The sequence below is a fragment of the Pyrus communis genome, chromosome 3, assembly GCF_041283825.1.
Source record: "Pyrus communis isolate YQ-2024b chromosome 3, ASM4128382v1, whole genome shotgun sequence".
NCBI lineage: Eukaryota > Viridiplantae > Streptophyta > Magnoliopsida > Rosales > Rosaceae > Pyrus > Pyrus communis.
In genome coordinates, this window is record NC_142567.1 from 22,062,077 (window position 1) to 22,089,251 (window position 27,175).

The following is a 27,175-nucleotide window of genomic DNA, read 5'->3' on the forward strand; positions in this document are numbered from 1 at the left end:
ACGCACTACCACCATCCTCACGATCTGCGTCTCTTGCTGCTGCAACCAAACCACCACCGCTGCTGCCTGTGTTCTTCTGTTGCTGCTAATTTTTCTTACTGCCAAGTTGCATCTGCTGTACGTTGTTGATCGAACTATTGGTATGGTGTTTTTTGTTTGCTTAGTTTGGGACCATGAAGTAAACGAAGAGAAAATAAGGAGCAAGGAAAGGGGGAAAAAAGGCCAAAAGAGAAAGGAAATAAAAAATTGTTTGATGTTGCTTTAGGCCCACACGGTCAAAGGAAAAAAATGGTTACATTTGGTTTTTGATCCACACGAGCTGTTGGCCTGTTTGGAATTGTTTTGTGACTGTTATTCGAGTGTTTGGAGTGTTGACCTCTCAAGTGATAGTTGTCAGAATTTATTAACGTTATTCGTTTGTTGGTACAGTTGAGATATGAAAATCTTGTCTATTTAATGACGGGGAGCACTCATGTGATTTCTTTCCATAATCTCAACATTAACATGTAAGAATCAAAATTACTTTGCAAGTCAAGTTTGCCAGTTTGCAAGTTCAGTCAAGTTCAGTTCGCTTGTCCGTCTAACAGAGCAAGTCCGCATCTGATTGTTTGTAAACCGATGTCGAATACCGCCATGAGTTTGACCGGATGTTGAAAAATATTAGTATTTTAGGTATTATATTGTTTGGGTTTTCTTATAAGTTTAGTTTGGACCTAGCCTGATAGTATCAGGGTTAGGTTTGTTCTCTATAAATATAATGTTTCGTAGCTATGTAGAATAAGTTCGTCACAATATAGCCTCTTGAGATTTTATAGCCATTTCGGCATTCTAGTTTGTTTAATAATATTCTTATTATTTTGTAGTCTTGTTCATCGGATAATCTGATATTCAACTCAATCTGATGGGGTTTGTGGACATTGTGGTCAAACTGGCCACTCCAAAGCCCGCTGCTATGAACTTATGGGTTCTCCGAAATGGTGGGATCATGGTAAGATTCCCCGAAAACAAAATTCCACTCACTAACGCACTACAGCTGCTAGTGTTGCTGAAGACTGAAGAGACCCCAAAGAATTATAGTCAGGCCTCCGTCTTAGCAGTCGTAGCAGGTAATGTCAGTAAGGTTTCTCAATATTCTACATTAACTTTGAATAATAGATAGATAATTGATTACGTTGCTACCAATCATATAACACGATTCTAGACAGGTTCAACTATTAGAATTCTCCACTAAAACCAATGTTTCGACCGCAGACTGTTTCCACCACCCTCTTCAGCAATCTCAATTTGGAATTTGTCCTAGTAATCATTCATCCGTTTGAGAGATTTCACTTCCTAGTTTTTTAAAAGTTGGAATCAACTTATGGAAATGAAGGAGAAGAAGACGTCTTATCTCCCTTGACCGCCATGCATCCTTTGGTTGTGGCATGGTGCAAAGGTGGTTATAAAACTCCTAGACTTTGTACTTCTTTCTGTCTTTCTATGTTTACCATTTGAGTACTATATAGTATAAGCATTCAATGAGTTATGTAGAACATATATACGTTAGAGACACAAATAGTGTGTTTGAATAAATGAACTAAATAAATAATAGACAGTGTGCTTACCAAATGAGGCCATTGTCAACGAACTCTCAATTTCGAATTTTTTTGTAGATTATTGGACGAATTCTTTATGAAAGAAAAACAGATTCTTTTCTTTAATCTTCCTAAGAGCTCGCAGTCTTTGCTAATTGAACGTGTATTTGTGAGTGCAGGGACTTCATCTCATATACGTTCTTCCATTAGGATTTGACTAATAACATGTATACTCCATCAACAACAAGTAATCATATTTAATAAGTTGAAACATAGCGTATTTCGCTAATCAATATATTTTATGTTCCTACACTACACATACTTGTTTTTACACGTTCTTGGCGCGATTTTCTTAGCTTTTTCACTAAAGTCTTTGAATATGATTGATATGCTTTAGTCACATCGCATAACCTGTTCAAGAAACATCTGTTTTTAGCCGTTTATGCCGACCCCTCTAAATGTGTTTAAATTTCACATGTTGAATCATGTAATCTTCTAATTACCCTTTTGCCACACTATCTGATTGCTTCAAAGAAACTTAATTCCTTTGATTAATGTACCTAATTGCAGACAAGTCCTCTCCTTAGGCGTGACTCTAGTTTTACTCCTTTCAGCCTTCTTCCTTTGTGTGTCAAAAGTTAAATTATGAACTTCAACATGCTTTAAAACTATCGGGAGAACAAACACTCGAAAAAGGGGAACCACTTATTACACTAGCTAGATTTATTTACATGGTGTATTTAATTGACGTGTAGCTGCCACTTAGCACTACGATCGAGTAATATTTATCTTCATTTATAAGTGAAAAGTCTTAAATTCGATTATCGCTAAAAGTGATTGGAACCACATTATTGTTAGCCAATTGTGAGTCTTAGTCCACTTCCACATCCAATGGAGGATTCAGGATTTCAAGATCGGGAGGTCCCAACATAAAAGTTCAAAAAATATATATATATATACACATTAGACTAATTTGGTTCATATCACTATTTTCTATTGAATTTGGTTCATTGAATAAATCAAAATTAATCTCAAATGTAATAAAACCAACAAATTCTCCTCACCAACATAACGTAATTAGTGACTCTACAAGTTAAAATTTGTTAATGTAACATATATATTATTAATTGGGAGTTGGGACTAGAGTCTAAGATTAAAAAAACTTATATGAATTTGGAGGAAATAAAATTAGGCAGCTAATGGCGGTAGAACGGCAAATGGTGGTGGGGAATAGGGTAACTTGGGTTTAAAGTTGGAAGGTTGCAACAATTGGGGCTGAGAGTTCTTAAATATAATTTGGAGACACTGAAAAAAGACCGAAGTTCTCGAGCTCTATAGAGAAAACAAAGATATTTTAGTTTTGAAAATTTTTATAACGACCTGGCTCAAAAACGTTGTCGTTTTGGCTAGGTCTTTTAAAACAAAAATTAAAAACCTCTTCTTCTTCTTTGTTAAGCACTGCTGCTTGCATATTCATGGAAGCAACAAACCTATCCACTACACGTGCCCAAATTGTTGGAGGGTCCTAAAGGTCGATCACAAGTGTTTCTTCGAGCTTCTAAAGGATCCTGGGACCCCCCAGGTCCCTGTATGGATCTGCCAGTGCCCACATCCCCTTAATTAGATAATATCGTTTGTTTAAAAACAAAAATTCACGTGCATGTAAATATGTGTTAATATTAAACACTAAATTTTAAGGGTTTTCATCTACTCGGACCACTCGCATTGTACATGAGACTGGTTATACCACATGATATTACCCTACAAATTAAGGGTCGTCTTCATTCACCCTATCACTCATATTATTACATGTAATTGGTCATAGTAATCATATTTCAGTACCATATACAAAATTTTGTTCGTCGTGATTTTGAGTGCATTTGAAGCTTAACCCTATAAAGAAGAGGGCTTATTTTGGTTTCTAAGGTTGGTGTTATTACAATGAAGAAAGTGGATCGCCAAACCAATCATTGGAAATTTGATCCTATTAAGATGTTACTATTGAATGTAATTTCAAAAGGATTATGACTTGTATATACGTGGCTCATGGATCTTGCTTAAAGTTGGTTTAAAGTAGAAAGAAGCTCTATGTACGTTTATGCTGATGGGGAATCTAAAAAGCAGTTTTCCCTTTGAATCTAAGTTGGCTTTTTCCTTGCAATAAGGAAACAGGGAAGAAGAATATAGACCCAAACAAAGATCCGGAAAATTACTGGGTTGATTGAATTATTATTTATTATTTATTAATATATGGTGTTTTTAGTGGTGGAGCTAAATTTTTTAAAAGGCATAATATCACCAAAAAAAAAAAAAAAAGCTTTATTAGGTCATTTCGTTAAGCACCTAGTAAGCATATGTCAATTATTGCCAACATATGTCAACAATTACTATTATTTGTAAAGGCTCGTCGAGGGTGGATGCAGAGTATAGTGGAATAATGTTGAAGACTATTATGGTTTGTCAACAAAGGCATTTATCGAGTTCATGATGTGCATAATAGAGTCGCAACACAAGAAGAGAAAAAAAGGAAGACAAATATGATAGAAGAAGTAGAAGGAATATGTTGTAATTTAGTTTGCTTTAACTGTTTATATGTGCCAAATACAATATATAAACAAATATACATGGAGCTTTTGAAGTTAATGAGATTAAAGACAACCAATGACTAAATGCTGGCATCGTCTTCGAATTCGGATTGGGAGAAATTTTGATTTTAATTGATGAGGAATAATTTAAGAAAAAATGGTTTGAATTTTGGTGTCCAAAATATTTGACCAAAAATAAAAATAAAATAAGAATGTTCCCCAATCGTCGGTGATGCACTATTAAGCAGGGTAAGCGGAGTAGTGATGGCGATGCTTTGTTGCCTTGCCATTAAAAAAATTGAGGCCCGCATGTGACCTTTGCCACCCTCCATATTTGAATCCGTATCACAACCACCGACGCTTATCCAACTTAAATATATTAAGGATGAATGATTTTATTTTTTAAAAAGAAATTATAATCTTTTCGAATTTTTGTATTTTGAATTTGAAATGTTTTCTGATTTGTATTTCGTAATTTTAAAATTTTAAGTTGCTTCAAAGCTTTTGATAAATAGAAATGTCTGCCAGAATCCGCAACTTGGTTACCTAGCACGACGGTTGTTATGATTGGACAAATCATAAAGAAAAAATGGAAGTGGATGTGGATGTGGATGTGGATGTGTGCATATTTTTGTGGTAATAAATGATCATTTACTAGTCATGTGAGGAAATGTCGTACGAGAAAAAAATAATATAGCTATTACAGACTTTACAATCAATACATGAAAATCTACTATCACTTGTAGTTGAATCAAAATCTAATTATCAATGTCAAGTAAAAAATCAAGGAAATTCTTGAGAAATCTACTATCACTTGTAGTTGAATCAAAATCTAATTATCAATGTCAAGTAAAAAATCAAGGAAATTCTTGAGACTGAATCAAGTTTCAATGCTAACTTGCAAACCGTCAAAATTAATCCAACCATCGTGAGTCGATTGCCTAGGCTTGAGTCCATAAACCCTAATAATTGCCTTTTGAAAACTAATTATTTGTCGGCGCTCTATGTGCTTTCTTACCTACGTCATTGCCTCTTGGTCACCGATTCATTCTTCAAAATTAATTACTAAACCTGAAATGTTCATTATTCCTTAAACTAGAAAACAAAGTAGAATGCAAAGTAAAGAGTATAACTTCTCTAGAGGGTGTAAGTGTAACTATCATATAGGATTTAATCATATAACAAAATAATATTGAGGAAAATAGTTTGAAACTGGAAAACTTTAAAGTACGCACGTTGTGGAAGTTGACTGAAAAATGAACAAAATCTGAATCTGATTGGGAAGTGAGACCTTACCGTAAAAACGCGTGGGGCAGCGGTGCACGTGAATCCTCCTCCCCCTGCTGAGAGAGAGAAAAAGAAAACCTAAATTCCAATCTCAGACAAACGCAAAGTGGGCGCAGAGCCATCTTCTCCTTCTCCTCCTCCTTCTCCTCTGCAACTCTCTCTCTCTCTTCTCTCTTCTCTCTTCTCTCTCTCTCTCTCCTCTGAAACAACAGACAACCACCAGCTCTCTCTCTCTCTCTCACTCTCTTTCTGTGAAAGTTCTGACAGGGACAATGACGGCGGTCTCCGCTGATGTCGCCAAGCTAACGAAGCGTGAGGTGCCTACACTCGCATCCCCCCCCCCCTCTGTCTTTCTCTCTTCTTTACCATTTCATCTTCTTCTCTGTGAATGAATGAATTTCATGTTTTCATTCGCTGCTTTTAGGGTTTTTCAGAGGTTTGCATTTTCTCTATTTTCTGTTCACATTTTACTTTTTATCCTGTTTGGTTCGCCAGAAAATGAAATTCGAAAAATACCCAACATTTCCCTTTCAATTTTCTTCTATTTTTTACTTATTTTTAAGACTAAGTATTCATGGAATTTGTTGTACTGCTGCTGCAGTTGTGCAATTGGCATGCAGTGCGAATTAGTGTTTGGTTTTCTTAAGCGTTTTTTTTTTAAATTTTCCCAGCATTTTCTCGGAAGCCAAACAGTGTACTTCGGGAATTGGGATTGCGAGCGTGTGCAGTTATAAGATTTTAATTATAGTTATAATTTTTTTGTTTTTGTTTTTTTCTCTGGTTTAGTAAAAGTAAGTTACCATTTTATGCTATTGTTTCTGATTCAACATTGATGATGAAATTAATTGGATAATTGAATATTCAGAGCCCCAATTTGGGTAACCTTCTATTAATTACGATTTTCTACCCAATTAAAAACGCTTTCCCTCTCTGAATTTATGACCAAAACCCCCAACTATCCAATCCCATCCAATCCAATCCCCCTGAGATAACTTTTCCCTTTTGACTTCTTACTGTGATATCTCTCCTTTTTTTATGGATTTTTTGGCTTATTTTTTCCATTTTTTTAACACTACATATATAGCAAGCAATGCCATGCTTCTCTTGTTTGTCAATACATCTTAATTAATTAAAAAGTTTTCGTATTTAAATTCTTGCTTCCTCTGCCGTTGGCCTTTTGCCACTGTAAACAGAATATTAGTGACATGGATGGTTCTTTGCCCGCCGATGGGGCCTTCAATTACGAGAGCTTCCTCAGCACAGACATCCTCAGCGCTCTCGATTTCCCAATGGAAGACATCGATGACAGTGTCGAAGATAACGATTGGGACACGAAGTTCCAAGACATAGAGCCGCCGCCTAACATTGATCAGTTGCTTGGTCCAGGAATTTTTAGTTATGATGACGAAAAGAAACATACGAACCTCTCCACTCCGGTGAGATTGTTATCTTATGTTAGGGACGTAAAGGTTATTATTCTGTTTGTGTTTTTACTGTGGAACTGTCTTTGTGTTTACAGTATATATGCATTACTCTGTTAAGTTGTTACGCTTCGCACTACTACGTTGAATACTTTCTGCTAATGTGGCCCGGAAATTGGTTTCAAGAATTTTTCATCCCTGCATAACTATTCGTTGTTGTATATCATGGGCAATTTATTCTCGTTGGATGAACAAAGTATGCATAACTAGTTATTGTCGAGTGCTTTATGAATGCATTTAACCATTTTGATGTACCAGGAACTTTATGGTTTGGCAAAGTGTAGTGATGATAGATAGCCTACTTATATGTATAATTTGAAAGAGGATGGAGATAAGTATATTTCTCTCGGAATCAGAGCTTCCATGATATGTGATTACCTCTTAGGTTTGAATTTCTCTGCCTGCTCTTGTATTTCCTTAAGTGAAACTACGGCCCTGCAAATTTGACATGTTGTTGAAGGTTGTAAATCATATGTTGTTCTTGTAGCGGTAAAAATCTTGTTAAACATATATTTTCATTTAGGTTATGGACTCTTGGACTCACTAAGTCATGATGGAAAAGACCAAAGATTCATTGGTAATGTGTTCTGAAAAGTAGCGTAGGCATTGCAATTCTCTGAGTAGCGTTTTATTATGTAGCCTATGGATAACATTTTGGTTGCTGAAGGAAGATTTCCATCAAACCTATATGAGTACTAGAGTTTAAATTGTAAATGAATCTGAACGATATATGACGTTGGTATTGATTTCTCAGAGAACAAATAGAATTGAACATCCAGGCTTGTTCTTGTTGACATGATTTATATAAGATATACTTATTTCACTCATAGAGAAAACTGCTTATATGCATCTGTATTTTGTCTCAAATTAATTTTTGGCTTCCCTTCGAAGCGTTCTTTTTGTCCATCCATCTTGGTGGTGTTCAATTTTAGATTATCCTTTGAATACTAGATGTCCGGATAATGGCTTTGTGGTCCTTCATATAAATTACCGATAATGTTCATGCAGTTGATGGTGAAACAGGTATGGTAATTAAACGACTTTGTGTTTAGGAATGATAGGATTGTACTTTTTATTTTAAAGATGTGTGCATTTTTCTTGTGGCGATTCTTGTAAAGAAATTTGAGGTTTTATACTGTTTTAGCCAACAAATGCCAACGTAGGTCCTTCCCTCATCTCCCTTTTGTTTTTTATTTGGTTTCAGTATGGACATATGTATCAGCGACCGCAATTCCCAAGTGTTACTTGTGAAACCATCCGCAGCAGAGTTAGCCTTCTCAAAGATGACCTTGAAAGCATTGGCTCTTGTGCTGCTCAATTTGAGCCCAAATTTGAAAAGCGCACCCGAAGCAAGCTTTCACGAAGCAGGCGTGCAAACCCAATTATTTTCAGTACACAGTTCATCCTCAGTACCTCATCCAATTCCTCTGCCTCTGAAAATTTATATCGTTGGGATGCTTGTGAATTTGACTTAGAAGCCTCTCGCACAGAGGATACATCAAACACTGCCAAAAGAAAACACAAGAAGAAAACGGGAAAGCTCTCCACGGACGAAGCAGGTGAGAGTCGGGAGACTAAAAGATGCGCGCATTGTCAAGTGACGAAGACCCCTCAGTGGAGGGAAGGGCCACTAGGACCGAAGACCCTCTGCAATGCATGTGGGGTTCGGTACAGGTCTGGCCGCCTCCTTCCAGAGTACCGCCCAGCAGCAAGCCCTACATTCATCGCATCAGTGCATTCGAACTCGCACAAGAAGGTGATCGAGCTGAGAAGCAAGTCTTGCCAAGGGGCGAGTATGGGGATTTTATCGTCGGGACAGTAGGAGATTCAGATAGCAGTAGCAGTAGTAGGGGTAGTCATTTATTCCATTATATCTGGAAAATGAGAACAGTCTTCGTAGTTGAGATACCTTTCTTTCTTTTTGTCTCTGTTCTATTGCTTTCTGTTCTAATTTATTTGATGTGTTCTTTGTGTACATGATGGAATAAGATCGTCAGAAAGCAGTCGTTACCTCTATCAAGGAAAAAACTAGAAGAGCAAAACAAACAAAATAGCTCTTGATCTCCGAGTTCATTCGTGAGGATCGACTTGTAATGCCCCAGTCCAAATTTATTAATGAGTAGGTTTGTTTCGGCTCTTGCTTTTAGTCCCGTTCTTCAACCAAAATAAAAAGACATATTTGACATTCATTGAAAAAAAAAAATGTTTCCTCAAGTAAGTTTGAACTCTATTCAAACTTAAAAATGGAAGTCATTGATTTTTCAAATTTGATAGGAAAAAAAGATAATCAAAATTCAAATGTACTGCCTGCAAATAAAGATTTGTAAATTGGTTTGGTGTATTAAATTAAATTTATCTATATTTAATTAATCAATGGAAGTAATCCAGTTAAATGAATGATACTATCAGAAACAATAGCTGTCGAAACTCTTTTAAACTGCAGCAAAGAGATTAAACTTACTTTTAGCGGGATAATATTACTTTAAAAAAAATTGATATATTCCCAGGAGAAAAAAAAAAGCAAGACATATAAAAAGTTGCTTACAGATTAAATTTTCTCCTTTTTTTATTTTTAATTTTTTATCGGAGATTAAATTTTCTGCTTGTTTGGGGTAAAATACTCCAGAATATATTGACCAAGCTTCACATGGGAGTTTCCTCCAAAAGGTCACCAAACAGGACGAGATCTGGATCTATAATATATATATGAAACTTTTAATGGAAGGGATTTTCATTTTTTTATAAAAATGAGGATTAGTAGTAAAGTTCACACCATATTGAACTTTAATGAGCCAAACCGTCTATTTTTCAAGCTGCACCTTATATATCATCCTTACAAAATATTAGCCAAATCAGAAATGTTTAAGACATTTTATCTTGATAATTAAATAGGCAAATGGTTTCGAATTGATTTGAATTTTTGCAAGGATGATCTATGAATCGAGACTTACAAAATAGACGATTCGGATCATTAAAGTTCGATGTGAAGTAGACCCCTTACCTGATTTCCATTAAAAATAAAAAAATAAAATAAAAAGAAAAAAGAAGAAGAATCCCTTTGCATAAGGGCCTGATATATATAATTGTCTTTACCTATGATAGTATACAGGATGAATCATGATGAGCTGAGTTGATAAAACCATCTACTCCATGTGCGAATTATTGAGTTGAGAACTTGAGGTGATCCACTAATTATCACTCTGTCTGCTCAAAATTTATAATCCAATTTGATTGGAAGTGATTAAATTACATTTAATGTTAATCACTTTCAATTTAGTGTTTTTTTAACAAATAACATTATTTACATTAAGGGGATGAGTGGCTTAGCCTTACAATAAGTTAGCAATAATGTAGTTCAAATTTGCCTTTAACGAGAATTGAACTTAAGACCTCTCACTTACTAACGAAGAGGAATACCACTAAACCGTTGTACTAAGTAGCCTTTAATTTAGTAAAATTTCACAAACACTACTTTGATTAAATTTCTAATTGACCAAATAAAAACTCTTGTTAATTAACCACTTTCACTTATTAAGGGTTTTGTACCAAGCATTGACATGCGTAACACATGTTGCATTTTGATGAAATTTCTAACAGCGATTAATAGAGGTGATACATCTACACTAAGAAGTGTATTTTGGTTAGTAAATTGGCAAGACTTTTGTTTGGTCGGTATTTGTGCATTTCTGTAGCTAATGGTCCAGACAATGTTTGTACAAATTTCTCTTTAATTATTATATATATTGAAAATATACGACATAAACTGCAATTCAAAACATATGATTTTAAGTTTTCATCACAAATTATTCTGAGATTTTCACAACAAAGTTATGTGAGAAGAAATTTACAAATATCTACTTGAAACAAATCATATACAAATAACTACTTGAAACAGATCATTTACGAATTCTTCGCTCCTATCTTTGTAATAATTGGGCATTTCTATTATCTCTCTTCCTCACTTGAGTCTTTTAGGAATTTGAAATTTATTGAATTTTGTATGAATTGAATTGGAAAAAAAATTTTGCGAGGGGGAAACCTAGGGTTCTTCGAACCCGTGCACTTGCACCATGCAAGCTGCAAGCCACCAGGCCAGCAGCCTGCGATGGCCCAGCCCAAACATTGAATCCCGGCCGCAAGCTTGAACCAGAATGGTGCGTTTAAAGCACCTTGTCCCGACCCACATCCTGAAGGCCGGGTCATCCTCGTCAATTTTTTCCGACGAAATACGATCGGCAATCGTGCAAATTGGACAAAACCCATTGTTTTCACCAACGCTTTCTAGAAATTCAAGAAGAATTTCATGGGTTTTTCATTTGAATTCAATTAAATTCATTCGGTCCTCTCTCCTTCGATGTCGAGATCTCTTCTCCATCGACAAACACTGGTTCTTCAACGAACCATGGCTTGCCCGACCTTGAAACACTGCCTAACGCGGCGCCGTCGACTAAAACCCCAACGTTCTTCTCTGATGCACACACCCAGCATGCCTGGGATGTATGACCCGCAACCCTTTGGGCCCCTTATCGGCCTAACGCTCGAACCTCAATCGGTTTTGGGCCTGCTTCCTGAAACCCATAACATTTCCTTTGGCCCAATATTTCCCCGGCCTACAAAGAAAGAAAAAAAAAACAAATATCTTTTGGGCTCGCTTGAAGCGGCCCGTATGAAAAGACTTTTTTTTAAAAACCTCTAGGCTTACCTGCTGCAACCCACCCCCTATCCCGCCCTCCTCGTAGGCTTGTAGCCTACACCTGAGACCCCCAGCCTAATTTTTGGGCCTAGGACACGGATCAATTTTCTTAAGCCACCAGTGGGCTTAGTTTTTCTTTTGGACCCCGAGTTTTATTCGCCTAATTATTTTAGGCCTAATGAATTTTATATTTTTTACCCACACTTTAATTTGGCTCGAAGTCCAAATAATTAAATTCAATTATAATTATAAACCTAAAAGTTATATTTTTGCATATTCTTGTTGCATATTTATGTATATATTTGTGTTTGCCTGTAGGAATATTTGAACCTGAAGTTCATAATTATTTCAAAACATGAAGTTTCTTACAAATATGCCTTATTTGAAAACCTGAAGTTTTCATTTAAAAACATCACCCATGAAAACCCAAAGTTTTTCATGCAAAATTAAACCAATACATGTCTATTAGAACCTATATGTTCTACTCCTATGTGAATGGATTGATTTTTCTCCATTACACTAACCATATCTTGTCCATCTATTTTGTGATAGGAACATGTCGAATTTGAACAAACTTGACTTCACTGCTTTGGAGGTCTCTAGAAGGAACTACCTTAAGTGGGTCCAAGATGTGAAGCTCCACCTCACTACCAAGAACTTACGTCTCACTATTGAAGAAAAGACGGATAACCCTATTGGCGAAGCTGAAAAAGCCACGGTTATGGTCTTCATTCAAAGACATATCCATGATGCCTTGCAAACTGAATATCTTGCTGAGGAGGATCCATATGCACTTTGGATCGTTTTGGCTGATAATTTTGATCACCAAAATGACATATTCTTGCCTGAAGCAAGACACAACTGGCAGCATTTGTGCTTCCAAGACTTTAAGTCTGTGAATGAATATAATTATGATGTTTGTCGAATCCGATCACTTCTCAAGTTTTGCAACGAAACTTTGACTGAAGAGGATCTCCTAGAGAAGACTTATTCGACATTCTATGCCTCTAATATTGTCCTGCAGCAACAATATAGAGCTCAAAAGTTCACTAAGTTCTCCAATTTGATCTTTGTTTTACTTCTCGCTGAAAAGCAGAACCAACTGTTGATGAAGAATCATCAAGCTCGACCTACTCGGGCGACTGTTGTGCCTGAAGCACACTATAGCACCAACCAACTCCCAAAACGTAAAAAAAGGCATGGTAGAGACAGCCAAAAGCCATCCCACCAAGGTCAACAGAGTCGAGGCCCATCTAAGGGAGGAAACAAAGACTTGAAGCGCCCCTCGCTCCGAAGGCCCCGAACTTCAAAAATAAGGGCAAAGCACCTGAAACCATGAATGCGGACATGTGCTATCATTGTGGTTCAAATGACCATTGGTCCCGTGTTTGCGGAGCTCCCAAGAAGGTTGTAGATGAATATCATTCTCGTCATAAGAAGTTTGAATCAAACTTCGTGCAAGTGGACGAACTGGAGACTACAAAGATGGAGGTTTCTGGCTTTCAAGAGGATACCACCCCTATGGAAGATTAGAATCTTAGACATAGACTTATCTTTTAGTTGAAATAAGACAATATGGCCGAATTCCACCTAGTGGCCGAACCCCTCCTTTGGCTTTCAAGAGAATACCACCCCTATGGAAGATTAGAATCTTAGACATAGACTTATCTTTTAGTTGAAATAAGACAATATGGCCGAATTCCACCTAGTGGCCGAACCCCTCCTTTGTTTTTGGTTGATTTTTGAACAATTTTTCCTTTATGTTTGGATTATTTGTTGGTGATTTGTTTTTTGGATATTAAGTTTTAATTAATTACCATCCTTGAATAAATGAAATTATTTTGAATTGATATTTGTTTTTATGAACTTTTATGCATGTGACCGATTCAAATTAATTTTTTTATTCTAGGTATGACTAGTGGGAAAGTTAGTTGTCTAGCAGATAGTGCAACCACGCATACAGTTTTGTGTGAACACATTTATTTCACTAACTTCATACCTAAGAATGCACCTCAGACAACCCTCTCGGGCCCATCCAATCTGATAGAAGGATACGATAAGGCACGTATAATGTTGTCCAATGGTACAATCTTGACCATTGTTGAGGCACTCTATTCTCCATGTTCCTGAAGAACGTTGTTGAGTTTCAAGGACATTAGAGATAACAATTACCATGCTGAAACCCACGTAGAAAACGAAGTTGAATTTCTGTACATAACTTTCTACGAATATGGCCAGAAGCGTATTCTAAAGAAGATGGAGCATATCCCAAATGGTTTGTATATTACAACCATAAGCCCCATAGAATGCCACTATGTGGCCGGCCCTACTACTGGAACCGCACACGAAATTACACTTTGGCATGATCGTTGGAGACATCATGGATGAATAGGGATGTGTTGTATCCTCAAATCATCACATGGGCATCCACTAATCCGAACCTGAGGTTCGATCCACGGAATCGCATGTCAAACATGTTCAATGGGAAAACTTATTACTAAGCCTTCTTATGACAAGATTCGTTCGAATCCTACCATTTTTCTACAATAGATTCAGGGGGACATTTATGGACCGATTCACCCTCCCTGCAGACCATTTAGATACTTTATGGTTTTGGTTAACGCTTCCACACGTGTGCTTGTTGTCCACAAAGAACGCTACATTCTCCAAACTGTTGGTTCAGGTTATCAAGCTCGGGGCTCACCACCCTAATTATCCAATCAAATCTATTTGATTGGATAATGCTGAAGATTTCACTTCTAAAACTTTTGATGACTATTGCATGTCGGTTGGGGTTGAAGTTGAACATAATGTACCTCATGTTCACACCCAGAATGGTCTGGCAGAGGTTTTCATTAAGCGCTTACAAATGATTGCTCGATCGTTGGTCTTACGTACCAAATTCCCGATCGCTGCTTGGGGCTATGCAATATTGTAAGCAGCAAAGTTGGTTCGCTTGAGGCCTGTTGCGACACAACCATTTAGTGCCCTTCAGTTGGTTACTGGATACGTACCCGACATATCGCATCTGCGCGTTTTTGGTTGTGCGGTATATGTGCCGATCTCGCCAGCCTTACATACAAAAATGGGGCCTCAATGAAGGATGGGAATCTATGTCGGATATGATTCTCCTTCTATTATTCGTTACTTAGAACCTTTAACAGACTATATGTTTACCGCTCGCTTCATGGATTGTCATTTCTATAAGACAATCTTCACATCGTTAAGGAAAGATAAGAACGTCAACGTTCCTGAAGAACGATGCGAATTATCGTGGATGACTCCCACTTTGTCTCATTTAGATCCCCGCGCCACTCAATTTGAAACTGAAGTGCAACGCATATTAGATCTCCAGAGCATAGCTCAAAGCATGCCGTATGCTTTCATCGATCTAGCGTGCATGGCAAGATCACATATTCCAGCTGCGAATACGCTTGCAAAGATAGATGTACCACATGTACGACGAACTTCCCTTTTGGAGGCACGGGACGCCAATTCTGGTGATCCACGTACACTAACGGCTAGTCAATCATCTGCCCCTACACAAAAGAGTGGCAGACCTTTTGGTTTAAAGGATTCACACCCCCAGAAGAGGAAACCCACGGCACAAGGTCCTAAAGAACCAACTATGAATCCGACTATCGCTTACTCATTCTATCCAACTCATGAGGAAATTCTAGATTATGGAAGCGTCTTTGAAGAGATGAATCCTCCTCCCAAGAATCATGAGATTTTGGTCTATTATGCTAGCTTAGATGATGTGTGGCGTAGAAATGAGATGATTGTCAACGATGCATTAGCATATGCAGTAGCTACTGAGATCATGTTGAGCGATGGCATTGAACCGCATTTCGTTGATAAATGTCAACGTAGAACTGATTGGTCAAACTGGAAACAAGCAATCCAAGTCAAACTCGATTCGCTTGCGAAACATAAGGTGTTTGGACTTGTAGCTCCTACTCCTCCACATGTGAAGCCTGTTGGCTACAAGTGGGTTTTCGTTCGGAAACATAATGAGAAGAATAAAATTGTGCGTTACAAAGCTCGTCTTGTTGCACAAGGCTTCTCACAACACCCCAGGATTGACTATGACGAAACTTACTCACCCGTTATGGATGTGATTACTTTTCGCTACCTTATCAGTTTGGTAGTTTCTGAAAAACTGGATATGCAGCTGATGGACATAGTAACCGCGTATCTCTATGGGGATCTTGATATGGAAATCTATATGAAAGTTCCCGATGGACTTACATTGACTAGTTCAAATATTTCCAAACCCCGAAACATGCTCTCAATTTGGCTGAGACGTTTACTCTACAGTTTGAAACAATCTGGAAGAATGTGGTATAACTGCCTAAGTGAGTATTTGACTAGTCAAGGATATATGAACAACGAACTATGCCCTTGTGTGTTCATTAAGAAATCACATTCCAAATTTTCAATTGTTGCAATATATGTCGATGACATGAACCTTATCGGAACTCCTGAAGAGCTCGCGAGAACTGGTGAGCAACTGAAGTCGAAATTTAAGATGAAAGATCTAGGTAAGACTCGATACTATCTCGATCTCAAGATAGAGCATTATTCGGATAGAATCCTAGTACATCAATTGAACTACACCTAGAAGGTGTTGCGCCGTTTTAATGAAGATAAAGCGAAGCATTCAAGTACTCCTATGGTCGTTTGATCGCTAAATGCAAAACGAGATCCCTTCCGTCCAAAGGAGGATGATAAAGAGATTTTGGAGCCTGAAGTTCCTTATCTAAGTGCAATAGGCGCTTTATTGTATTTAGCTCAATGCACTAGACCTGACATCTCATTCACTGTTAATCTTTTGACAAGATACAGTAATGCACATACACGCAGACACTGAACTGGCGTGAAAGACATCTTCCGTTACCTTAAGGGTACTACGAATTTGGGTTTGTTCTATCCCAACGAATCCTCGAATGGTGCCGCACCCTATGGTCCTTAAGTTGATTCTTGCCTTATTGGTTATGCCGACGCAAAATACTTGTCTGATCCGCACAAGGCACGTTCTCAAATGGGTTATGTCTTTATCGTTGAAGGCACCTAATACTATTCATTTTACCCTTTATTTTGTCTTTTATTTTGTCCTTATTTTGTCCTTATACTAAAAAAATCAAACCTAATACTATTCATTTTACCCTTTATTTTGTCCTTATCGTTAAAACTCAAAGTTTTCAAACTATTTTCATTAGTTTTCTTTGCATTTTTTTCTACCTAGGTTTTCGTTTAATTTCAAATCCATACAACTGTCTTTTAATTTTTTTTAATTTCATGCATCGGGTTAAGATTTTGTACCAATGTCGTACAACAGCAAGAAAATCTGTTAAGTGGAGTTCTTGACCTTGTTGGTATTCGACGATTGTTAGTAGTCTCGACGCAGTCGGGTTGATCTGGGAACGATGGTGGTTATAATGAATTCCACAGATTCCGGCAGCAGAGGAGGGAAGGGGATTTGTCAATAGCACATCGCGATCGCGTTTTCAACAATCAAGTAGCACCTCGGGTTTGCAGCAATCAGGTGCCGTCCGGAGAACTGATCAGACGGAGGAGTGCGACGACGATCGAGAAACTAGAACGGCTGCAGGTATTCTGGGTCTAGCCCTCTGATCATCAGATTTGTAAGTGGCGGGTTGGCTCATCGATGGGTTATTGCTGGCGTTGGGTGAAGAGGAAGATGGCGATCTAAACACAGATGGAATAGAGACCTGGACCAAATCAGGATGGGTGGGTGGGGGATTGGGTTTACGAAGAAGATGAAGATCTTATTTTTTGGGGTTTTTTTTTCTTTCTTCTTTTTTAATTTTTTTTTGCTTTTCTTGCCGCATGAACATTTAGAGGTCGATTTGACGGATTGAATCGATTGATTAACAGTGTAGGACATTGGTATAAAATGGTCAGTCGTTGTATGAAATTAAAAAAATTGAATGATGTATGAATTTAAAGTTTGACGAAAATCTAAAGGGGTAGAATGCAATTTAAGTTTAAATGTGTTTAAGGTTGTTCGTTTGGAGAGTTTGTCGATTTTTTTTATAAAATTTGACAGATTACGTTGTTAAATTGTTCAATTTCATTCACAATCGAGCTATATAGTTTGAGTAAACAAATTGACAAGATAAGATACCAAAACAATTTGGTAAGAAAACACGAACGGCATTTGCGGTTATCAAACAATGAGGGAAATAGTTAATGATGTAAACATATTTAGGTTCAAGTAGCGTCGGCCACAAAGTTGGATTTTTCTCAAATCCAAAACGAAAAGGGTCAATTTGTAGAAGGACCACAGAGATTTAATGTGTTTAAAGAGAAGCAAACAAATCCAGAGGGATGATGATGACCCCACATACATTACTATTAGGTGTTGGTTAACCTCCAGGCCATGGGACGGCAATTTGTACGTTAGTTGGACCAAAGATGTTGCCCTAATAAGCATAAGATAAGAAGAATGAATGAAATGTCACAAAAACCTACCTAATTTGACATTTGCCACGCTAAATTTTAGTTCATTTAGTTAAATTTAGATTAATTGCAAAGGTCAGATCATATACACTTGTTGTCTCAACCTTGTGCTTTGCCATCAATTGTGATATGCTTGGCCAACCAAATTCATTTATCGCCATCTAAATTTTAACTCTAATTCTATACAAATATTTAACAATGCATTGGTGTATAAGATTTAAACATGTAAAGAGGACTGGAACTCAATTGAAGTTGGAGGCTAGACCATCACACTCATAGTATGTTATTTGAAGAAAAAACATACAACATGATAATATTTAAACCACGACAATTAACCCTATTCAAATTATTAGTTATTCGAGAATATACCGATTTGACACCTCTTTGTAGTTGTTGTTCTTGTGTTGGTTGATCAACAAAATTTCGTAATTGTTTTGTGTAAAAAAAAAGGCACACGCCTCTTGAGAGTTTAATAATTTTTTAAAATCTAATAGAAAAGTCTATGACAACGTAGTTCTAAAAACAATCACAAAACCTTTTAATTATACAAAACATTTTAATCAAATGGTTTTGTTTTTAGATGTGGAGATTCTCTAGTCCCGGTCTAAAGTTATGCTTTCGGTAATGTTGACAAATATTTTCGTCTTGTAGCCCATGACCATCACTCTTGGCTTGAATGGCTTCTACTCAGGCCAGCCTTTTGACTCTTTCAGAACTTGTACCAAAATATATTTAAGAAATTGTAACAAAAAAAGCCCTTGATAGAGGTCATATTTTAACCCGTTTGAGCCACGGCAATACTTCTGACAACTTTGGTTCCCAAATAATGCACCTCACGCGCTGTGGCCATGGTGCACACAAATTGAGCCTTGAATGGTGCCGCACCGGTCCTTAAGTTGATTCTTGCCTTATTGGTTATGACGACACAAAATACTTGTTTGATCTGCACAAGGCACGTTCTCAAATGGGTTATGTCTTTACCGTTGAAAGCACCGCAATCTCTTGGAGGTCAACCAAACAGACCTTAGTTGCCACTTCGTCTAACCATGCCGAAATTCTCGCCTTACATGAAGCAACTCGGGAATTCTTTTGGTTGAGAACAATAGTGGGCCATATTCAAAGCTTCTACGATCTTTATCATGCCGTTGATGTCCTGACGATGAACTTTGAAGACAATACAGCATGCATCGAACAGCTCAAGAAGGGTTACATCAAAGGAGACAACACCAAGCACATTGTGCCGAAGTTCTTCTTTTCACATCAACAACAAGAGCATTAGAAGATTGAAGTCACGCAAACCCGTTCACAAGACGATCTGGCCGACCTCTTTACCAAATCACTGCCGAAGACAACATTTCAAAAGCTTGTTCATGGAATTGGTATTTGTAAACTTTTTGAGTTATAACTTTGCTATTTCTCCTTGGAATTATGTCAAACTTAGGGGGAGTATCCTGTAAATACTTGTTTGATCTTAATGTACTCTTTCTCTCTACAATTAGGAGCATTTTTCCCACTGAGTTTTTGCTACCTAACTAGGTTTTAACGAGGCACCCACCTTGAGCTGGTCATATCCCTGATGACGTCTCGTAGACATTTCTTTTGACTTTGCATTTCTCACACATTTTTCCTTAGACTATGGATTTTATCCGTCCTTGGGTTTTTGACATAGCCTTAGGGTTTTTTAATGAGACATACTACTTATGCAAGTTCCTTCCTTATCGAGAATAAACGTTATTCCTCAGAATCAGTGTCGACGAGTCAACTTCCTCAACTTCTGCATGATGTTAAATCTACCTTGAGTATTTACACACTCAAGGGGGAGTGTTGTAAACATTCCTAGTTTAAGTGTGATTGTGTAAATCCTAGATTAGATTTGATTCTAGTTATCCTTTCCTATTGTATCTTGCATTCCTTGGGGATGAAGGAATATCTTCTCTCCTTTTACTACTATAAATAAAGGCACAATGTAAGAGGGATAACAACACAAATTCCCCTACAATTCTACAAACACATCTCTCTCTCTCTCTTTTCTCCTTGCCACCGGCCCCCTTTAACCTTGTCAGATAAAATAGACCACAACAATATTTTAGTTATTATATTTGTTCTCTAAACTTGCACGCATTAGTAGAATAAAAACTTGCAATTTGAGTGTCTGAGGATTTAAACTGTAGTTTAATAAGCAAAGATCGGATGTCACTAAACCAAATCGATATCGAGATTTTTAAACAAATTAGACATTAAGTTGATTTTGTTCCTAGTGTGGCATATACCCATACATAAAACATTGAAATGATGAGAGAAAAGATCTTACATACATGTATAACTATATTTTGCACATAAAATCGAATTACCTATTCCAAGTAGAGGAAACGGTTGATTTGTTCTTGTAAGTGGTAGATCGTTGCAGTTGATATGATCTTTTTCTTTAATTCACTACATTATGTGTTAAAACTTTTTCTCTACTGTAATTTAGAGTTATAATATATTTTCCATTTATAATAATAACATCTAATTCGTATTTTAAAAACAAAGTTTTGTACGAATATGATCGGATTATTACGTAAGTTTTACTCCAAATAAGAAGCTACTTGGATTAAAAAGATTATTAATAAACAAATGTGAATAGTTGGCCTTCATCCCACCAATCAATTGGAGGAAGGCTGTTCACCAGCACTCATCAACTATTGGATTGGGATTGGATGCTTGGTTTGGTTGACTCTCTTCAATCGTCGGCTGCATTTGCTTCTCTTTCTCTTGAGATTTTTCAGTGTACTCGAAATACAAATAAAAAATACTAAAAATAAACTTCTGCAGTTACATAACACATAATGTATTTGTGTGTTCCAAATACATAGAAAAATATCTCTCTGATCTACTGCTGCATAGACCAATCAATCTCTGGTACAAATATTGGTCCCTCCTCCATGATCCATCACCACTTGCTAAAATGGTCACGACCTCAAGCAAGCTCTGTGTTTGATTTGTGCTAGAGTAAAAGGCTTTTGTCCAATGAGTTTCAGTTTTTCACCACCAAATTGAACATTATTTTCACAATTGGTTCACTTTTCCCTGATCTTTTCGGGACCAGTTGGTACGTTGCCCTGCATTCACTTTTACAACACTCAGTAAGTAATCGTACTGAGGTTTTTAATTTGTAAATTTTTCTTTTTAGTCCTCGGATGAGCATGATATCTTTCATAAAGTTAAAATAATAATACTCAGCATTTATTTATGAGAAGTGCATATATCTTACTTTTTGCCAATGACATATATTCACCGTATAAATAATCTTGATTTTGGAACAACATTGTTTCAAGGTTGTAACCTTCCCAAAGTTGCTTTGGTCACCTAGTGAGAATAATATGTAAAGAGATAGAGATGGGGAAGCAAACACAAGATGTGAGTAGTTCACCCTAAGTTGGGCTAGGTCCATGAGAGTAAAGGAGTTCTACAGTTTACATGATACAAAGGTTTAAGCATAATCATCATTATTGAATTCTAATAATGGATTAAGTAGAATAATAGCATTCGAGATTAATTGTGGGAGAATGAACTCCTTTTATAGTTAAGGCGAGTCCCTTATTTTCGTTCACGGGTGATGTGGGACTCTAGGAGTTTTATTCTGATGTCGACATGTGTCATGTTGTGATTGGTCTTTTTTATTGGAAAGGAACTCATTTGCTTTGGCAAGGGTGCTTCAGCACGAATCATTTAGTATGTCTTCATAGGTATTTAGTTGACCAGTGCGCAAAAGTTTCGGGATTTGTAAAGTATGGCACGACCAAATTTCATAAATCGAACCTTCAATTTCGTAATTTTTATTTAAAGATCATTCCTACAAAAATAATTTGAATTGAAGATTGCTTAAGCATCCAAATGTATAGAATAAATGGACGGTTCATCATGTATATATTACTTTGTAATCACATCATCAGTTTGCTCCATGGGTAATCATATCGTCGATTTGTTACATACATTTGAATGCATAAATAATCTCCAATTCAAATGACTTTTTTGAATGACTGATCCTTAAACGAAGGTTAATAAATTGAAAGATTCGAATTATGGAATTTATATAATGAATATACAATATTCACAAAGAGTGTGATATATTCAATCTCTCCTATACGAATAAAAGTATTATCCAGAATAAATTATGAGCATTCTAAAAAACATCACTGTTTTGGCCAATTGAAGTAAAGGTTATCTTTGTGCCAAATAAAGAAATATAAATAAACATTACCAAGATGTGCAAGTGCAAAGATTAATTTTTACGTACTCTCTTTATCTCTCTCTCTCTTTTTTTTTTTGGGATTTATTCAATTCAGCGGTCGTATATAAACGTAACGTTGACATGAAATAACTCAACAATAATATTTCGGTCTAAAAACACAATGTTATACATAATTTTATTCTTGTATTATACGATCGAAACATCACTGTCGGGGTATAAAGATCCATATTAAGTCCTCTTGTATTATTAGGTGAGATGTTTACATCGCTTTGGGTTTGAGTTGGGTTGGGTCATGAGTGTGAGTCCGACATTCTTACTACGACACAGAAGCCGCAGGCCCACAACACGACTCCTTAACGAAGTGCCGGGTGTTGTATTGGCCTTCTTCATCTGCTCCCATCGTAAGCGACACGTGTCGCCAGATCCGGTCTTCAAGCCAAACTATTCAACTCCGTCCGATTCAGAGCTCAAACTAAAGGCAGAGATTCGTGGACTGTTGCCTGGGAGTGGGCCCCTACAAATACTAGAGTCCATTAAAAATTCTGCAGACGTGGGAGTGCCACGTCATCAGAAAGCCCTCATGTCAAAACTCGTACGACCTCTCTCTCTCTCTCTCTCTCCCCTCAATCCTCATCCTCATGGGTTGTCTCTAGTTGTCCATCTCTTCTCACTGTTGCGAAACAGGGAGGACGTCCAACGCTCAATGGGCACCCACGGCGCATGCTAGCAAAGGCTGGTGCAGGACAACAATAACCCCCACAAATTAATTACGTTTTTAATTTTTTTTGTTTGAACAACGACAGTGTAACCGGCAGTAGCGTCAGTTGGATTGTCATTTTTAGGGCCAAAGACAAGGACAAAGCTGTCGTTTTCGAGCTAAATTTGTACGTAGTTTTAAAATAGTTGAAAGCATCTTTAATGAAAATACTTTTAAAAATAAGCTTTAGTTAAAAAAAAATAAAAAATTCTAAAAAAACACTTAAAGTGTTTTTTAAAATAAACAACTGGCGTTTTTTGTAAAAACTTAAAAAGTACTTTGAAATGTTTTTAAAACTCAAAGATATTTTATTCTAAATTAATTACTATTTGGTCGTTGAAGGGAAAAAGATCAAAATTGGACATCGAAAGGAGGACAACGGTCTGCTTTTCAGAGTATGAACATGGTACGTGTCCTGGATTGGTGTGACTGTTCGCTAATTTTTCCAGCTCAATTGATATAAATGGTTCAGATCCTTGGCCTCGTCGTCCTTCTTTACATGGTGGAAAACCCTGCCAAGAATTACCAACGGAATACCGCTTTTATGGGGTCACGTACGTGATTAGCAATTAAATGTGTCAGGCAGGTAACTAATAATTGCAAATGGTGCTTTTGTTGCAAGTGTTAAAAAGCAATTATGCCAATGTAGATTTGATCATTTATCGATTTTTTTTCTTATTAACAACTAACAATTCAATCCATTAACTTTGTCATTTGTAAAGAAAAAAAGTTAACTAGTAATTAATTGTGGAATTAATTACATTTTGGAAAATTTTATTTGAACCCACATAATCTCTTTCTATACCCAACTTAAACTATAAATGAAAATTATCTTTTTATCTTATTGCATAATTTCCATCAAGTACAAGATGAAATTAACATTAAAACTAAAATTTATAAATAAACTCACCCCTAATAATCAAACCCTATCACCTTTTTTACAAAACAATATCAATACTGACAGTAAACTTAGACAAAAATACTGAAAAGAACCTTCAAATGGTGGTCCTTAAAGGATCTGAACTATTAAGCAAGTCGAAAGACGAGCTGATCGATGTCACGAGCCATGCAGATTTGATGTCCCAAAATTAGGCCACTACATAATATACTGGGAGATCAAAGGATAAATTGAAGAGAGAGTTCTTAGTGAATGTTGTAGAGAAATGGATGCAACAGTTTTGGATCATGGCTATGTGGTCTTTGAGGAGAAGCAATTTGATCTGGCCTCTTGAGCTTCGAATTGTGGAGAAGGGAACTTACAAGAAAATTTTGGAACAGTTCAAGTGAAAAACTGATCAGTTTTTCAAATTATTAACATTCAATAAGCCAATAATATACAGAACATTTTCATATGTACCCAAAATCAAGCTTGTTAGCTATATGGAGTTTTTTTTTTTTTTTTTCCCAGTTAGATCCAATTTAATTTTAGATTTTATTTTATAAATGAGTGTAAAGATAATTTTACATTTTGAATTAGGTTTGGAAGGATAGTTTAGGTAATAAATTTGGATTTAAAGAGATATTAATTCTTTAATTGCAAATAATATGGATGTAAAGAATAAATTAGGGGTAAAAAGAGGTTCAAATAAAATTCCCCTTACATTTTTGGGACTTTTAACAAAAAACTCACGGTTCTGTTCACTTTAACGAAAAACCACATTTTTACACTAAAAAAATCAAACCTAATACTATTCATTTTACCTTTTATTTTGTCCTTATCGTTAAAACTCAAAGTTTTCAAACCATTTTCATTAGTTTTCTTTGCATTTTTTTTCTACTTAGGTTTTCGTTTAATTTCAAATCCATACAACTGTCTTTTAATTTTTTTTTAATTTCATGCATCCGGTTAAGATTTTGTACCAATGTCGTGCAACAGTAAGAAAATCTGTTAAGTGGAGTTCTTGACCTTGTTGGTGTTCGACGATTGTTAGTAGTCTCGACGCAGTCGGGTTGATCTGGGAACGATGGTGTTTATAATGAATTCCACGGATTCCGGCAGCAGAGGAGGGAAGGGGATTTCTCAATAGCACATCGCGATCGCGTTTGCAACAATCAAGTAGCACCTCGGGCTTGCAGCAATCGGGTGCCGTCCGGAGAACTGATCAGACGGAGGAGTGCGACGACGATCGAGAAACTAGAACGGCTGCAGGGTTTTCTGGGTCTAGCCCTCTGATCATCAGATTTGTAAGTGGCGGGTTGGCTCATCGATGGGTTATTGCTGGCGTTGGGTGAAGAGGAAGATGGTGATCTAAACACAGATGGAATAGAGACCTGGACCAAATCAGGATGGGTGGGTGGGGGATTGGGTTTACGAAGAAGATGAAGATCTTATTTTTTTGGGTTTTTTTTTCGTTTTTCTTTTTTAATTTTTTTTTTGCTTTTCTTGCCGCATCAACATTTAGAGGTCGATTTGACGGATTGAATCGATTGATTAACAGTGTAGGACATTGGTATAAAATGGTCAGTCGTTGTATGAAATTAAAAAAATTGAACGATGTATGAATTTAAAATTTGACGAAAGTTTAAGGGGGTAAAATGCAATTTAAGCTTAAATGTGTTTAAGGTTGTTCGTTTGGAGAGTTTGTTCATTTTTTTCATAAAATTTGACAGATTACGTTGTTAAATTGTTGCAATTTCATTCACAATCGAGCTATATAGTTTGAGTAAACAAATTGACAAGATAAGATACCAAAACAATTTGGTAAGAAAACACGAACGGCATCTGCGGTTATCAAACAATGAGGGAAATAGTTAGTGACGTAAACATATTTAGGTTCAAGTAGCGTCGGCCACAAAGTTGGATTTTTCTCAAATCCAAAACGAAAAGGGTCAATTTGTAGAAGGACCACAGAGATTTAATGTGTTTAAAGAGAAGCAAACAAATCCAGAGGGATGATGATGACCCCACATACATTACTATTAGGTGTTGGTTAACCTCCAGGCCATGGGACGGCAATTTGTACGTTAGTTGGACCAAAGATGTTGCCCTAATAAGCATAAGATAAGAAGAATGAATGAAATGTCACAAAAACCCACCTAATTTGATATTTGCCGCTCTAAATTTTAATTCATTTAGTTAATTTTAGATTAATTGCAAAGGTCATATCATATACACTTGTTGTCTCAACCTTGTGCTTTGCTATCAATTGTGATATGCTTGGCCAACCAAATTCATTTATCGCCATCTAAATTTTAACTCTAATTCTATACAAATATTTAACAATGCATTGGTGTATAAGATTTAAACATGTAAAGAGGACTGGAACTCAATTGAAGTTGGAGGCTAGACCCTCACGCTCATAGTTTGTTATTTGAAGAAAAAACATACAACATGATAATATTTAAACCACGACAATTAAAAGCAAAATCATAAATGACTAGTCGAAGCAAACCTAGAGCTACTCGTGTCCTCACTACGAACTCCTTGTTCTGAATTGGGGTTGATGGCCTGTCACGTCTGTTGTTATTGTGGCAGATCTACGCTGGTGGTTCCTATTGGTTCTTTTTAATGTGGTGGCCATATAGCGTTTTTCTATCTTTGTATGTTTGTACATATTAACCCTATTCAAATTATTAGTTATTCGAGAATATACCGATTTGACACCTCTTTGTAGTTGTTGTTCATGTGTTGGTTGATCAACAAAATTTCGTAATTGTTTCGTGTAAAAAAAATGGCACACGCCTCTTGAGAGTTTAATAATTTTTTAAAATCTAATAGAAAAGTCTATGACAACGTAGTTCTAAAAACAATCACAAAACCTTTTAATTATACAAAACATTTTAATCAAATGGTTTTGTTTTTAGATGTGGAGATTCTCTAGTCCCGGTCTAAAGTTATGCTTTTGGTAACGTTGACAAATATTTTCGTCTTGTAGCCCATGACCATCACTCTTGGCTTGAATGGCTTCTACTCAGGCCAGCCTTTTGACTCTTTCAGAACTTGTACCAAAATATATTTAAGAAATTGTAACAAAAAAAGCCCTTGATAGAGGTCATATTTTAACCCGTTTGAGCCACGGCAATACTTCTGACAACTTTGGTTCCCAAATAATGCACCTCACGCGCTGTGGCCATGGTG

At 36.6% G+C, this 27,175-nt stretch overlaps 1 protein-coding gene and 1 pseudogene across 2 annotated transcripts; both read left to right on the forward strand.

The window, feature by feature from the left end:
• Positions 1-5,412: 5,412 nt before the first annotated feature.
• On the forward strand, positions 5,413-9,073 carry LOC137715785 (GATA transcription factor 11). 2 transcript variants are annotated; one of them, XM_068455132.2, is made up of 3 exons: positions 5,413-5,763; positions 6,640-6,882; positions 8,132-9,073. In XM_068455132.2, the coding sequence occupies exons 1-3, from the start codon at positions 5,719-5,721 to the stop codon at positions 8,747-8,749; spliced, it is 906 nt and encodes a 301-aa protein (XP_068311233.1). In that variant the 5' UTR covers positions 5,413-5,718; the 3' UTR covers positions 8,750-9,073. The 2 variants fall into 2 exon arrangements, with proteins under 2 accessions (XP_068311233.1, XP_088547453.1); XM_088691327.1 differs by having other exon boundaries at positions 5,755-5,882.
• A 3,103-nt stretch (positions 9,074-12,176) lies between these two features.
• LOC137714322 (uncharacterized) lies at positions 12,177-13,153 on the forward strand (annotated as a pseudogene).
• The last annotated feature ends 14,022 nt before the right edge of the window (positions 13,154-27,175 follow it).

Bases quoted from the DNA above. Each gene is read 5' to 3' on its own strand.
- LOC137715785 (XM_068455132.2), top strand. From the start codon at position 5,719: ATGACGGCGGTCTCCGCTGATGTCGCCAAGCTAACGAAGCGTGAG. The intron at 5,764-6,639 runs GTGCCTACACTC...CACTGTAAACAG, and splicing joins CCAAGCTAACGAAGCGTGAG to AATATTAGTGACATGGATGG. The intron at 6,883-8,131 runs GTGAGATTGTTA...ATTTGGTTTCAG, and splicing joins ATACGAACCTCTCCACTCCG to TATGGACATATGTATCAGCG.